This window comes from Marmota flaviventris, chromosome 5 (assembly GCF_047511675.1).
Source record: "Marmota flaviventris isolate mMarFla1 chromosome 5, mMarFla1.hap1, whole genome shotgun sequence".
NCBI lineage: Eukaryota > Metazoa > Chordata > Mammalia > Rodentia > Sciuridae > Marmota > Marmota flaviventris.
The window spans coordinates 64,721,369-64,737,801 of NC_092502.1; the positions used below are offsets into that span (position 1 = coordinate 64,721,369).

Here is a 16,433-nt window from a genome sequence, read left to right on the forward strand (position 1 = left end):
CTTTTGATGAGAAGGGAAGGGGGCCTCTCTCACATGTGCAATTGACCCACGTTTATCTGCTAATTCAAGCCCCCAGTGCCATTCACATAACTCTATTTGACAGCTCCGGAGGTGGCATCCATAACTGAATTGCAAGATCCGCTGTCCACTCCAGCAGCTTTCAGGCCCAGCAGCCAAGTCCCTTTATCTGCTGAATTACTCAGAGCACCTGCTGGCCTCCTGAGGCCACCCCACACAGACAGAGGCAGCCGAGGGCAGGGGATGCTCCTAATGACACTTGCTTTTATCTTCTCTTATATCTGTAACCTGAACATAAGGATTTAAATAGGATTTATCTCACATATGGGCACCCTTAATCCTGGGGTCAGCTAGTACATCTTGAAATTTTGATGTCATTTGAAAATCTCTGTAATGCAATGAAGTGGTCACAGGGGAGTTGCATGAGAAAAATGGGACCATTGCACTTAGGAAATGGGAGACTGTGGCATCCAACAGAGGAAAGAGTCGGTCAATAACAAGGTATTGTGCTGAGCACAGTGATGGAAAGTACACCATGACTGCCGTGCTGTACTTACCATACTGGGCCAAGAGGAGGAGAAATCAGGAAGGGTTTCTAAAAGAAAGTTCATTTTAAATTCATGTGAAGGCAGGCACGGTGGTGCACACCTGTAATCCCAGCACTTGGGAAGCAGGAGGATCACGAGTTCAAAGACAGTCTCAGCAACTTGGTAAGGCCTTAAGTAACTCAGCAAGACCCAGTCTCAAAATAAAAAATAAAAATGGTCTGGGGATGTAGCTCAGTGGTTAAGCACCCCTGTGTTCAATCCCTGGTACAAAAAAAAAAAATGTGAAATGATTCCCAGTGTCAGAGAAAATGCTAAAATATTTGTGCTGATCATACTGTGAAACAGTTGAACAGTCAAGTCAAATGTCCTCATCTTCAGCATTTCCTGTTATGTTCCCAGAGGTTTGGATGCACTGCAATATTTAGTCTCTGTTTAGTAAGACTCTTCTGTATTTGTGTCATTGTAGAGCCACAGAATTACAAACTAGTGTTACCCCAGTGCATGGGTGCTTACCGTGGTGAAGTTATTCAGTAGCATTAGAGTTCCTGAAACAGTACTGGCCTGGCATATAGTGGACACGAGATCATATTTACCAATTCCTTGAATGAAGGACACAAGACCTAAATCAGATAAAACATGCCATTGTTTCAGAAATATAATAGTGCTATGATTTTTTTTTTTTTGGCAGCAGGGATTGAACTCTGGGGCACTTGACCACTGAGCCACATCCCCAGCCCTATTTTTTATTTTATTTACAGACAGGGTCTCACTGAGTTGCTTAGCGCCTCGCTGTTGCTGAGGCTGCCTTTGAACTCGTGATCCTCCTGCCTCTGCTTCCCGATCTGCTGGAATTACAGGCAGGAGCCCAGCACTAGTGCTGTGATTCTTAAACCAAGTATGTAAAATGAAAACATCACCTATACACTTTTCCCGATTCATAGGCAAACACGTGAAAACTCAGAATCATCTCAGTTTTATCTCCTAGATGATTTCCTGAAACTTTTATGGTATAATAGATTCCAGTTAATAGTATATTATTTGATGTTGAATTATATATAATAAGCCACTTAAGGGTAACATCACCCTATTATATGGGGCTCTGTACTGTGACTTGTGTGTCTTGACCAGAACTTGAGAACCTAGCTGAGTCCTGAGAAGTGAATGATGGTTTCCAACTCAACTGACCAGAAAGGATCTCAAGAGGTGTTGGGAAGGGAGCGAATACCATCAAGCAGAGTATAGATGATGGGGAAGGATTTTATCCATTAGACAATTTCAAGTCCTGCTGGACTAGTATTGGCAGTAGGTGGCTTTGAGATACTGTTGAGGTTGGTGAGGGTAAATCATGAAGGTCAGCAGTAGGCATTTGTGAGCTTCCTGTGGTGTGGAAACTTGGCTTATGTGAGAACTGAGAAGGCCATATACCATAATGGTGAATAAGTGTTGGTTCTAGGGTCAAACAAACCCAGGTGGGAACTTGGACTTGATTTCTTCCACTTAACATCTCTCAGCCTAAATATCTGCCTCTTGGAAATGGGGACCATAGGAGTCTGGATTGGTGGGTTGTCATGGGGTTTCAGTGAGATGCTGCCTGGTCCACAGTACACATTCAGGATTTATTAGTCTGTGAACTCAGAGACGAGAAAATTGGGGCCAAGAAGAGCAAATTAAAGCCAGGAGGGAGTAGGTAGGTGGTCAACAAATTTGGTGAGTATTTTGCACATTGCCCCCAGTGTATTGTGTCAACTCTGCAAACAGACAATGCCACTCTCATTAATTCTCTGTGGCCACCAAGAACAGAGAGAATGAAACCCATATCTGAGGTTGAAGACTTGGACCCATCCAAGGTCAATTTTCTGGGACCATGCCTTCAAAGGTTCTGTTATCAGCAGCAAGCTAAGAGGGTCATCGTTTCTAATAGTGGAGAAGAATGATGTCACATGGATTCACATCCTAGGGCCTCTTCTTAGCCCATGACCAAGTGCAGATGGCTGCATGAGGGGTTTAGCGCAGTGCCTGGCACTGTGCAAGGGACTATTCCTCGCTCTACTCCCACACAGTCTTGCAGCGATTCAGTATTCAGTGTTAGTTCTCCAGGTGTGCACACCGCAGGATGCTTTAAGACAGGTCCGACTGTCAGTGGATTTGGAACAGTGTATCCCTGTAGAAAACCAGAGCTGGGAGCACAGAGGGCTCACAGTGGCTCCATGAGAAGACAGTGTAGTGCCCAGCTCCCACTCGGGTCCCTCTCCATGCAGAAAATCAGTCCAGGCCAAGATGGACTAACCGCCCTACTCCTAGTGAACTTCTCACCTTGCCCTGCGAGATCGCCATCAGCAGGGAGCCGCTCCTCTGCCCTTCTCCGTGTGCCGCTGCTTATTGCAGTAATTATGTATACAGCCTGGAAAACGGGGACAGCTTGGGCGTGCAGCCCTAGCCTCTGCGGTGCCATGGCAACCAGCTTCCCAGCAATCACCCCTAATAACGGCCCCTCGCTCGTGGACTCTTCCACCTGGGCAGAAGCTCCCCAGGGAGCTCAGGCTTCTCTTGGAGCAGCTGCACTAAGCTTCCTGTTGGGAACAAATTATGAGAAAGTGTGAGAGGGAGGAAGGAGGGAAACCCTGAGTCTGTGAGGGGTGGAGTGGGCCACTGCCGTCCTACTCCTGGAGACCATGGGCCACAGGGACACGTGAAGGCATGAGACCCATGGATCCTGTACCACTCACCCACTGCACAGGGACAGGATCTAATGAAGTCCAAGATCCAGTGTGAGCCCTTGTAAATCAGCCTCCCTGCTCCCAGATTTCTTCATTAGGCTCCTGTGGAGACGCCCACTGCCAGCTCACCCTCTTGCCTGGACTGTGGAAGTGCCTCCCTTTATCGCTGCCTACAAGAGAGAATGTGCTCAGAGACTTCCTTCAATCAATAGCCTTCCAGAATGACAGTTCTCAAAAAGGCACCAGCACCACTTGGCTAATAAATGATTCTTCCTCACCCAAGGAGGGCAAACAGGCCCACAATTAATTAATGGACTTGTCGGTGGATGTTAGCCCAAATTCTGCCTTTAGATTGACAGGCCAACGGGAAGCCAAACACAGGTTCTCACTTCCCCCTCTTCAGATCAGAGAGTCCAGCTGAGGCTCGTTCGTGAGAAAGTTCTAACCTCTCAGAGCTTTTCCCTGGTTGTGCTCTCAGACTGCAAGACTTTGGGTCCTAGGCTCTCCAAGCCTCTGTTTCCTCACCTTTAAAACAGAGAGAATTCTTAACTCTGAACAGTGCCTGACAGGGCATGGATGTTTTCCTTGAAGCCTTTTTTATGGATTGGGATTTCTTAGTTCATTTTGAACAAATGGGTTTGGTTTGTTTTTTTTTTTTTTTAATAACAGGAAGTTTGGAGGGTGGTTAAGTTTATCAGTAAGAGGGGACAAAGGATACAGAGGACTGAGATGGTTCAGGAAGGCTTGCTAGAAAAGGTGGTGAGCCCTACATGTGGAATAGGAGCCAGAGTGACAGAGAAGGGATGGGCAGGGTTGACTGTGGCATGTGGAAATGCACCAGGGTCACCCACCATTACCGCAGGGAATAAACCAGGGCCTGATGGGAACGGCCCTGAGTGCCAGGCCCAGGGGGTGGGAACGTTGGCTACCGGCATAGGGGAGTTACTGTAGGTGTCTGAGCAGGAGGGTGGCGGTGCGTGGGGAAGTTCACCCAGCACATGGCGGTATGGTACAGATTCTCAAGTTCTACTAAATGCTCCTTTTCTCGGAGTGGGTGGGCTTGCTCTGCAGCTGTGGGCACAGCAGCAGCACCATGAATTCGGAGGAGAGAGTAGCTATGCTGGGATGACTTGCCGGCTCTCTTGGAAGCCCACACCCAGAAGCAGGCATTCTGTCCTGCCTTCCCTGGCCAGCTGTGGACAGTCAGGGGCTGAAACAGAGGATACTTCAGGGACAGAGAGTTGCACAGGGACCCAGGAATATAAAAGCAGCTCTTCAGTGTTGAGGGAGATCTCAAAAACTCTGTCCCCTCCCTTTGTGGACAATAGGGGGAGGGGGATACTAATCTCTTAGTGCTGCTGTGACAAACCACCACAGACTTACTGAGCTCAGTGACTTAGAAACACACTTTTTTTTTTTTTTAATCTTATAGTTTCTAGAACTGAGAAGCCTGACATGGGTCTCACTGGACCAAAGCCAGGATGTCCCCAGGGCTGGGTTCCTTTTTAGAAGTTCTGGGGGAGAATGTTTCCTTGCCTTTTCTAGCTTCTAAAAGCTGCCTGCATCCCTTGGCTCACAGCCCTCTTCCAGCTTCAAAACCAGCAATGGCCAGTCTGTGGTCATTGAATCACAGAACCCTGTGATTCTCACATTGGGTTCCTCTGACACTGACCTTCCTGCCTCTCTCTTCCAGTTATAAGGACCTTTGTCACTATCTGGGTGAGTCCACCCAGATAGTCTAGCATCATCTCCCCTTAAACTCAACTGAGTAGCAACCTTAATTCCCAATTCCTCCTTGTCACGCAACAAAGCGTATTCACAGGATCAGGATGTGGACTTCTGAGGAGTGGGTGGCATTCCTGTCATAGGGGAAAGGAGAAAGTTTTCTTGCTAGGCAAGTTGAAAGAACCTTCCAGCCATGATAAATAAGAAGGACCCTTCTCACTATAACCCCTGAACTTGTCAAAGTGCCTTACACCCACCAGTCCTCAATGTCTGCTGACACTGCGTGACACTAGTGCTTACTGACTTCTGATCATGTACTAGGTGTCTTATTTGCTTTTATCTTTTTTAACCATGCAAAGTGGGCAATGATGTATATTTTAAAGATAACAAAGCTATCCAGGTATGGTGACACACACACATAATCCCAACAACCTGGGAGGCTGAGCAGGAGGATTCCAAGTTCGAGGCCAGCCTCAGCAACTTAGACCTTGTTTCAAAAGATAAAAAGGACTGGGAATGTGGCTCACGGTAAACCAAACTAGGCTCAATCCATCATAATAATAATAATAATAATAATAATAAAGCTAAATATTTAGGGAGAGTAAGAAAAACTAACAGATACTCCAGCCTGTATATAATACTGCCCAGGTCCTAGCCCCAATATGTCTGACACTTAAGTCCATTAACGTCTCTTGCACCAGCCTGAGAGACATGTTTAGGAAAGCAGTTTGCATCTTACTAACCAATGATTCCATTGTTCTATGTAATCTATCTTAGACTCCCACTGTCCATCAAAAAATGCATTTATCACCTTGAGTATTTACACATGCTAACTCTCCTGCCTAGCATAGGATGCACACCTCCCATCTCTAGACGCCATCATCAGGGGTCAGCAAACTCTGACCTACAGCCATACCTGGCTCACCACCTGTTTCTGTACTGCTCTAATGAACAATGTTTTTACATTTCTAAGGGGTTGGGGGAAAAAAGAGTCCTATTTCTTGACACGTTAAAAAAAATTGAAACAATGTTTGGCGTCCATGAACTGAGCCTTAGAGTTTATCTGCTTCTGTGTTGTCTGTGATGCTTTTAGGCTACAAAGAGTCAAATTTTCACAGCAGAGACCAAATGACCCTCGGATCCCACACTGTTTACTAACCTGTGATCTGTCTGGTGCTTGTTGATCATTTAAGCTTCGGTTTCTTAAGTCACTCTTAATCACACCCCTTCCTTCTCCCCCACCCTCTGAAATTGTGCTCTCTTTTTTTTTCCCCCAATGTGAGAAAAAAAAGATTTTGACTCTTTTTTAACTTTGGTTATTAAGAGACATATTTATAAAGGAAAATATTATAAGCAGAAGTCTTTTTAAACCATCTGTATAAAAGTTGGGGACTGAGGCAAGGTACTGTATTCTAGACTCACTTCTCCCTTTCTACCAGTCTATGTGGCATGTTGATGTGACGTTCACTGTCAGGCAGTTGTTTGTGGAATGAAGGAAGGAAGGGTAGATGAAAAGCGATCTCAATTCCTAGTCTCTGGTCCATGTCTGGAGACTCTGTCAGCAGGCCCATGGTAGTACAGTAGCCACTAATTAAATCCGAAACTCCTCTCCCTGGCCTCAGCTGGACAAAGGCCAAAGCTTTGTCAGTCCAGGGACTTCTTACCCTCCGTGGGAAAATTGTTGGCCGTTTCTCTCATTGGGCGAAATTATTGGCTGTGTCTTCTGTATAGTCAAAATTACTGGCTGCATCTCAATCGGAGAGCCTTTTCTCTCCAGGGGCAAAACTGTTGCCTGCATATCTCTGAAGGAAAATTGCCATCTGCCTCACAGTGTAGGAAAATTGCCAGTTCTGTCCCCATTATGGGGAAATTGTCAGCCATCTCTCCAAAAGGAAACGCAGGCCAGCTGTGCTGCTCCGTAGAAGAGACGTCAGCAGAAGTGAGCACTTTACAACCCTGTGCACGATTCTGAGTCTGCTCCTGTTTTCTCATGAACAGACCTGCACATCCCCATGGCCTCTTTTTTTTTTTTTTTTTTTTTTTCCGCTTCTCAATGCCCAAGTCGCCAAAATCAGGGTGGTAGTAGCATGGAAATGAGAGCCACGTATGCCCAGGAGGGTGTTGCTCAAGTGATAGGCAAGTGACAACCTATCACATCTGTATTAGAGAAGGCCCAGACCGAAGACCTAGAGATCAATACCATGACTGGGAGCTCTTATCTGACCCATCTGGAAAAACCCTGCAGGCCTTTGGACTGTTTGCTGGCCAGACCTGCCTCCAGCAGCGTGCTTGTGCCGTGCTGCAGCATCCCTATTGTTTGGGGGACTCACATTTTGCTCAGTGCTGCAAAATGAAAGCTCTCCTCTGTCCTCACGTCCACCCTGGAAAGCAGGTACTATTATCATCTCCATTTTACAGATCAGGAAAATGGAATTAGGGAGGAGTCAGGCTGCTTGTTAAGGCTTCATAGCTTATCAGCAAAGGGGCTGGGAGTTCCACCCAGGCCTTCTGAGCTGGGGACCGCTGCACCCTTCCCATCACAGTAAGTGGAACCAGGATGAGGAAGACATCAGAATCAGCAGTAAGGACTTGGTCCCCGCCTGGCCCCACCCAGTCCCTGGGCAGTGTGGCAAGTGTGAGGTCCACAGAAGGACCTGGTACCTGTGGTTACTAGTGTATCTCCCCTGTCCCCTGATCCTGAGTCAGCCCACCATATGCTTCCTTTCTGCTGTTGTCCCCTCTGGAATGAATGTAGTTTTAGCTTTAGGTTTCTCTCAAGTTGCCCCTTTTCTTCTTAGCTCTTCTGTCTTATTTGTGAATTTAAGATTTTCTCCAGATTCTGGGACCTTATTAATTGTTCCAGTCATCTGAGCCTTTTCGTGGGCTCACATAAGATACTTAGCGCTCCATGGAGGTGTGTTTACATCAATACGTGTTAGAACACCAAATACTACCTGCAGCAGGCACAGAAGACAGCCTGTAGGATTTCAAAGGAAAACCCCAAAGTAGATTTTTGAGGAACTCTGTGCAAGTGATTGGCCACACGGGGAGATGAACAGTAAGGTTTTGAAATAGGATCAAATCAGTGGTTCCCAACTAGGAGCAGTCATACCCTCCGGGGGACATTTGGCAATATCTGCAGACATGTTTGGTTGCCAAAACTGGACAGACGCGGTGGGATAGGCTGGCCAGGTGTGTTGCTTAAAATCCTACGCTGCCCCCAATAACAGGCCAACTGTTATGTCCACCCCAGAACTTGATAGGGGTTTCCCAGGAACATTTGGCCTTGGAATCTGAACAGCTGGCAAGTCATGGGTTGAGCACTCTGCTGAAGTCACTTTGGAAAACCTACCCTAGACTAATGGGGCTTGGGATAAGGGAAAGGGAAGAGCACTGGAATTTCATAGATTTTTGATACCTAAGAGCCTGGAGGGACCTGGCAGGCAACCCTGACTCCTTCATCTTTCAGAAAAGGAAACAGACCAGAGAGTTGACAGTGGCCTAAAGTGACTCAAGTGGGAGACAGTAGGACAGAGGATAAGAATATAAGCTGGAAGTGTGATAGTAAAAGCAAATGTGACTCCATTTTGTTTTGTGACTTCATTCTGTAAAACAACTATGCCAAGTAGAAGGGTCATGACTGGGGCAAGATGTTCTTTTCCTTTTGCTATAGAAACCTTTAAGAACACAGAACTACCTATTGGGACATTATTTCTGTAACTAGGGTAACAGGGCTCTGTTTCTGTAACTGGGTGACTGGGCTAACTGTGATTGGTTAGGCTTCCCGCCACTTGACTGCACTCTCCCGCTTCTGTAAAAAGAGAGAAATAATACCTACCAGTATTGAACAAACCTGTAACCTAGCTTGCTAGCATTGGCTAGACCCCGAACATCCCTTTTGCAGTTTTCAGGCTTATAAGGAGCGCCCTTGCAATTGTTTGGGGCTGATCAGGGGAACAGCTTTATGTTCTGGTCAGTCGCCTCTAGTGTGCTTCAATAATGCTTGATTCGATTATACGTGAGTGGTCTGGAAGTCAGTTTATGAAACCCTGGGACGAGGCTTTAACTGTAACAGAAGCAGAAGGAGTTCAAATTCCTGGCTCTGTACCGACCAGCTGAGTTGGCTGATTAGACCAATTAAAAAAAAAAAAAAAAGAGAAATAATACCTACCAGTGTTGAACAAACTGATACCATTGGCCACAATGAATGATAGGTATTAAGAGCCAGCTGATTTGTGCCTATCCTGAATCAGCATCCCTGACCCAATCTGATGTTCTTTTGAGTATCCCAGGATGGGCAAAGGTGCAGCCAAGTAGTGGCATAAAAGTGGGGATGCCCAAAGTGCATGTAGGACCCAAGGGATTCCAGTTTGACTATTTGAGTAGAAAGGTGTATCAACCAAGGCGTAGTTGTGGACGCAATGTGATAGGCAGGTGGGCAGAGGCAAAAACTTATTGGCAAGAAATAGTAGCAGCAGTCCTTGTTACTGTCATTAACATCTCAGATCTGTCCCCCCTGTTGGACAACCTGACATATTGGCATTGACTAGGTCTGAGCTATCAGGTTCTCATCAAGACCATTTCCTTTTACAAAGAAAGTAAAAGTTTGTCCTGTCTCCCCCACAATTGCTTTCTTCTTACATGTCTTCATCTTCTGGAAGCCAGTTGGAAATGCCATAGGGCAGCAGGATCTCTAATGCCGGGGGTCTTCAGCAGTGCCCACTGATTTGTCTCAGGTTCTATCACTGAGCCATGAGATGTCGTTGCACCACATGTTCGACAGATTTCCAGAATCTCAGACACTGGAGTGGGCATGAGAAGTAAATTTCATGGAACACACACACAAATGTTCTATTTACACCCACTAGACGGCTCCCCAGCACCTTTATTCCCCTCTGGAAACACAAATTTCACTTATTTCCAACTGTAGCTAAATTTGGGTGATTTCTAATGTTTGTGAGCTCCCTAAGGGTAGGACTTGATGTGTCTGGTTCATTACTGTGTCCTTAGTATTTTATATATAGCCTGGCATGCATTCACCCCGCGAATCTTTTATTTGTACGTTCTTGATGTATTGTATTGTGTAGGCAACACCTTAAACTGGTAAATGATCCCTCAGCATGGTCTTATACCTGGTATGGGCCCAATGGCATCATGATTAAGAATAAAGACTGAAGTCAGTCAGACCTGAGTTCAAAACCCAGCTCTACCTCAATCTAGCTGAGTGTCCCTGGACAGGACACAAAACCTCTATGCCTTCATTGTTCTCACTTCAGAGGTTGTTGCAAGATTTGAGATGAAACATGTAAATCATGGGGCCTTGAATACTATATGCTTCCCATTTACACTAATTACTAACATTGAAGTGCTGTTGCTGAATGAATGCATGGAGTTGACATTAAAACTTGAGTATGGGGCTAGGGTTGTGGCTCAGTGGTAGAGCACTTGCCTAGGATGTGTGAGGCACTGGGTTCAATTCTCAGCACCACATATAAATAAAGGTCCATGGACAACTAAAACAAAAATCAAAAAAAAAAAAAAAGATTCGAGTATGTGTACATATATCATGAACTGCAGAGTACCATGCAGGGATGTTACCCGATTCCTGCCCACTGCCAAACTTCAAGCAGGCATACCACAGATATTGGTTGATTGGCCAAAGTTGTCTCCTTCCATTTCACCACCATCTTGTGAGGTATCATTTACAGGCGTCACAATGTTGCTACACTGACCCTTCCTGATGTTCCAGGTATTTGGAAAACAGATTCTTAGGTAGAAAATTGAAAAGAGATAGGATATATCTATCAGTTTTTTAAACTTTTTTTTAGTTGATGGATCCTTTATTTTATTTACTTATTTATATGTGGTGCTGATAATCAAACCCAGTGCCTTACACATGCTAGGCAAGCACTCTACCACTGAGCCACAACCCCAGCCCCCATATCAATTTTATACACATGTATTTTTCATGTATTTATAAAATTTTGTCAATTTGAAAAGCAAATTTGAACTAAAAACAAAAACACTATAAGGATCTCTTGGTAAGTATTATTTCCATCGTTTGAATAGCCCTCAGACTCTCTCTGTACTTCTCAGTGCCAAATTCTCAGGAGTCTTGAAGAATGGAATCTGATTGGCCAACACTAGCAGTATACATTCACGATGAAAGTAGTGACGGGCATTTATTTATTGAGGGCCTGCTGTGTGCCAACATCAGTCTCCCATTTTGCAGCTGGAAAAACTGAAGCTAAGAGGGTAAATGTCCACAGCCAGTAAATGGCAAGAGCTGGAACTGACCGACTCTTGAGCACCGTTTGCCAAGCCTCACGTTTCCTAATGTTTTACTTGGATTATTAAGTCCCCACTTACTAATGAGATTGCTGTGAGTTGAAACTAAGATAAAAATTCTTTTATCCCTATAGTTGAGAATGAGATATCAGCAGAAGCCAGGGGCCTTCACTTATCTTTGACTAAAGCCTAAGAGATAAGGGCACTGATGGAGACAGTTGGTTGGAGACTCTAATAAGACCTGCGTTTCTATTTCAGTGGTGTTGTGCTTTGTTTTTAATTCTCAAGTTCAATTCTGATTATCAGGTTTGTTGCTTTCTTCTCTTAAAGTGAAAATTAATAGCAAGGCTTGGAAGGGAACTTATATACACTTGGACTTTCTTCAAGAAATTGATGACTGACTATGAAAGTGCACTGAGCAGGCAGGAAAGAGGAAGCCTTGGAGGCCAAGTTAACCCAGCCACCCGCTGACCAGTGTTCAGTTCAGCATACAATTGTGTTATAAACCCTTATTAGGTTGAACCATATGTAAGGGCCATTTTGCAGGTCAAAAGTAATTGAATACCAGCAAATTTATATGTTTAAATCTAATACATGCTAAGTACCCAGAAGACAGAGATTTCATTAATTTATTTGGTTTGGTTCCAATCAAGCAACAAATGTTCATTGAACATTGTTTGTAAGACTCTGGGTACAAAGATAAATGAAATCAAAATCCTGCCCAAGACTCACATCCTAGTAAAGAAATAAAAACAAATTCATGAGTTGTTAAATAATGTGAAACATGATAATTTTATCGTAAGAAAGAACAGGAGCAAATACTAAATAGATGACCAAATCAAGTATGATAGGGCTTCAGAGAAAACATCATTTAGAGTGAAATCTATGTAGTAGACTAGGTGTATAAATCAAGTAGAACTTGGATCAATGAAATAATCAGGCAATGCATAGAAATGTCAAGATACATTCTGTACAGCCAGTCTCAATCCAAGTTGTTAAAAATAAAAAAAAGACAGGTACAGTTTGGGAGAGGCTTCCATGCCATGATAGAGCCACACTCGGTATCCTGTAAGTAGAAAGCACCTGAAGCTAGTAAGAAAAGCAAGATCCTGGAAATCACACAGAAGATAGCGTAGCCACAGTTTACATAGAAGTATACTCAGAGAAGGACCTGGCCCAAGGTCACACAAGTAAATGGCAATCTGACCTTGGCCCAAGGCAATCAGGCAGCAAAGCCCCGCTATTAAAATATGTCCAAATAAAAATATGTCCACAAGTATTCTGCATACATCATTATTCAGAACAGCTAAAAAGTAGAAACAACCCAAATGTTTATCAACTGATGAATGAATAAATAAAATATGGTAGAACCAAGCAATGGAATACAACCCAGCCATATAAAGAATGAAGTACAGGGGCTGGGATTATGGCTCAGCAGTAGAGTGCTCGCCTAGCACACGCAGGGCACTGGGTTCGATCCTCAGCACCACATAGAACTAAATGAATGGAATAAAGGTATTGTGTCCAACTACAACCAAAACAATACTAAAAAAAAAAAGAATAAAGTACAGATATATGCTATGACATGAAAATATTACAAGGAGTGAAAAAAGCCAGGCACAAATGACCACATATTCTGTGATCCTATTTATGTGGAATTTTCAGAGTAATAACTAGAAAGTAAGTTCATGTTTGCTTAAGGGCTGAATGAATGGGAAATGTGGAGTAACTGGTAATGGAGATGGAGGATAATTAGGGGGCATCAGGGGTGATGAAGACTTTCTAAATTCAGACTGTGGTGATGGTTACATTAATATATAATGATTCTAACACCCCCTGGATTAGCCAGGCATGGTGGTGCACACCTGTAATCCCAGCCTCTTAGGAGGATCTTTGAGTCCTACCTGGACAACATAGCAAGACCCCATCTCAAATCAACAACAACAAAAAAAACCTCACTGTATATTTTAAATGCATTTATTTTATGGTATATGAATTTCATCTCAGTAAAGCTGTTAACAAATGTTTAAGCATCTAAGATGATTCCAGGTTTGGGTATGTGCAGTGACCCCCAGAGACCAAATGGGAAAGAGTCAGATACTGGAGCTTGAGAACAGTCAGTGCCAGGTCTGTGCAGGAGACGGGTCCCATGCCAATCCTTCCAAGAGAAAACAAACCAGCCACAGCTTTTTCTGCAGCCAAGGAGCTGCCAGCTCCCTGTTAGCAACTTACTTGTGCTCTGCAGACACCAGTCTGGTAACTTTCTGGTTGGCCAGATGCTTTAGAGTTCAGTGATAAGGATGCTGAATTCATTGTGTTTGCTTTGTTTTTGCAGTTTTTGAAGAGCCAGAGGATCCAAGCAACAGATCGTTTTTCTCTGAAATTATCTCTTCAATTTCGGACGTCAAGTTCAGCCACAGTGGGAGGTATATCATGACCAGGGACTATCTGACTGTGAAAGTCTGGGATCTCAACATGGAAAACCGCCCCATCGAGACTTACCAGGTACAGAACATCACCCATGCATAGATCCTTAGAGCAGTCCCTCTGAAGTCAGCCTTTGGAAAGGTTTGCAATGCGGAAGAATAAAAGGCAGTACATAGTGACATGTTTTGGTAAAATGCTACAGGCTGTAGGAGCCACAGGATTTAAATAAGAGTGCACACAGGCTAGAATTAATCCATATAGACTGAAAACTTAACACAGAATGGATGTAGAGATAAAGTGATCAAAACCAGCCTGACCCTGCTCTCATGGGTAACCATCTGGTAAAGCTGGGTGGTGAACAAGGAAATGAGTGTGCACTTATGCAAAGGATAGTGCTGGGTCCCTAGGAGCACATAATGGTGGTAGGAGTGGTGGGGGGCACTAGCCAGGTAAGAAAGGTGAAAAAGTGACCCTACCCTAAGTCTTGACTATCATGACCTCATGGACAAAAGCCTGTTCACCTTGAAAGGTGAACACACTATCAGAAAAATGAGCCTGAAGGAGGTGGTTAGGGCTCCCCCAGGTAGTCTCTGATAATGTAGGTTGCCTTGTTTTGTCTTTGGGATGGGTACAATGGAGAGCCATAAAGGTTTTTACCCAAGAAAGAATACTGTATTTATCACAGTGTAGACTAAAGGACAGGATATAATGGTGACAGTAGATAGGCATACTTCTCACCCTGCCATCCTACTTCTTGAATAGGGAGGGAAGAGGAATCAAGAACACTATGTAGAGGGTTTTGGTTTTAGCTTAAGCTCTGGTAGATGGTGTGGAAATACTGATGAAGGGATTTGCTGAAAAAGACCAGACTTTGAGGCAGAGAAGATCTAAAGAAGCCAATTCCAGGTAAGGCTACAGTGAAAGCAGAGATCAACTGATCTTATTTTAAGATGTCTTGGATTTGATTTTTTAAAAAAGAATAGGTAGATGCTAGACAGATATTTGACTCAGTTTTTTCCTTGACACATATCACAACGTTCACCCTTCCCAAGTGTATGATTCCATGAGTTTTAATACATTCACAGAGTTGTAGAACCCTCACCACTATCTAATTGCAGAAAAAAATTCATCACTGCTCAATATGTTCAAAAGAACATTTTGGTTGTGGAAGGGAGGAGAAACTATAAGGGGAGGACACATGAGTGAAAGGAGAGTGACCAAGATCTCTTTCTTTTGCATTGCTGCAATAGAGAGGGAGGGCAAGAGGGAGTTTTTATAGCCAAAATCTGATTGGATCAGACAGTAGTGTCATCTTCTGCCTTCAGGGGCAGGGGTCAGATGTGGGTTTCTGTTGCACCAGATGGGTGGGGGTCAAGTGTTCAGCCTTGAGGGAAACAGGTGATAAAGGACCAGACTGGGGTGTTTGAGTGGATGGGTTATCCTGCAGCTAACATTCCTCCCTTTTTGTTTTTCTAAGTGATGTGGGGGCAGTATGGGACCTACCAGGGAAAGTGGAGGAATGTCCAGGGCAGCCAGAAATAACATCCAGGGGCTATAGACAGTTATCTCAGAAGGGGCAAAGTCCATAAAGTTTCCTTGAAGCCATAGGTTGTCAATGGCATCAAACCATTTCTGAGTGGAGGAGATCTTTGGTATCAGCCATTGGTCCTGTCGTAGGGACTCTAGGAAGGATCGGAGGTGGCTTGGTAGAATCCAGTAATGTTAAGGATGACAGCCCAATTACAGCCAGTGGAAGGGCAAGTGCCTTGACCCATAAACTGAGAGTGGGTGGTGCCATATTGCTTGGATGTAGAAGCGCCATCTGTGGTTTGAGATAAGAATAATGATTAGTACAAGAAAAGGGTTGGCAAGAAATTTTGAGTTTGGTGGGCATGGTGGAAGTCCAGGACTGACAATTTGGAACAGATGACTTTTTAAGGCGGGAGACATGGTACCAGGGAGAGTGTTTAAAAGCTTGGTCACCAGTGGGGTAGTAAGTATGACTGTATGGGGTCCCGTCCAGTGAGGTTCTAGTGATTGAGAATGCAGTTCCTAAAGTTAGACTGCATCACCCAGTTGAAGAGGGTCCGATTCAGTTCCTTGTTGTGCCAGGATTGAGGCAATGGATGGTGTAGGAAGGCACCTGTCTGCATGTTCTCTTAGGAATTTGTGTAGAAGTGTGAGGTAGGACACAAGGGGAGGAGGAGTGATTGGAAAGCTTTGGTTGGTTAAGAAAGGGCACCCATAGAGTTGCTCAAAGGGGCTAAGGCCTGAGGGGTCTCTTGGGGCTGCCTGAATTCAGGTGAGGGACAATGGCAGGAGATTGGGCTAGGACAGCCTGAGTTCAATAGCAAGTTTAGTGAGATGATCCTTGAGAATGCCATTAGGCCTCTCAACCTTACCCGATGATTGGGGTCAACGGGGGATGTGGAGCCTCCAAGTGATGTTAAACCTTTGGAGACTAGTTGAACAACCTGAGAAGTAGAGGTGGGAAGTCTGAACCTAGGAATGATCTGCTCATTGAGGATGGAGGTGACAGTGTCAGCAATTTCCCTGGATGTAGGGAAGGTATCTATCCAATCAATCTTCGCCTGGCTGGTGGCTCCTCATCTGATGCATGGGGAGTTTAGGTTTCATGCTCTCTTGTGGGGATACAGTAGAGCAGTCAGAACGAGCAGAGCGGACCTTCTGGAGAGTAGTTCTCATTCCT

The 16,433-nt window shown here is 44.5% G+C and overlaps 1 protein-coding gene across 1 annotated transcript in view; it reads left to right on the top strand.

Annotated features, from left to right (window-relative positions):
* Positions 1-16,433, top strand: part of Ppp2r2b (protein phosphatase 2 regulatory subunit Bbeta) — a 256,538-nt gene that overhangs the window by 226,397 nt on the left and 13,708 nt on the right. The window contains exon 8 of the mRNA XM_027927909.2: positions 13,632-13,801. Within this exon, the coding sequence (XP_027783710.1) occupies positions 13,632-13,801 (170 nt within the window). The remainder of the gene's footprint in view (positions 1-13,631; positions 13,802-16,433) is intronic.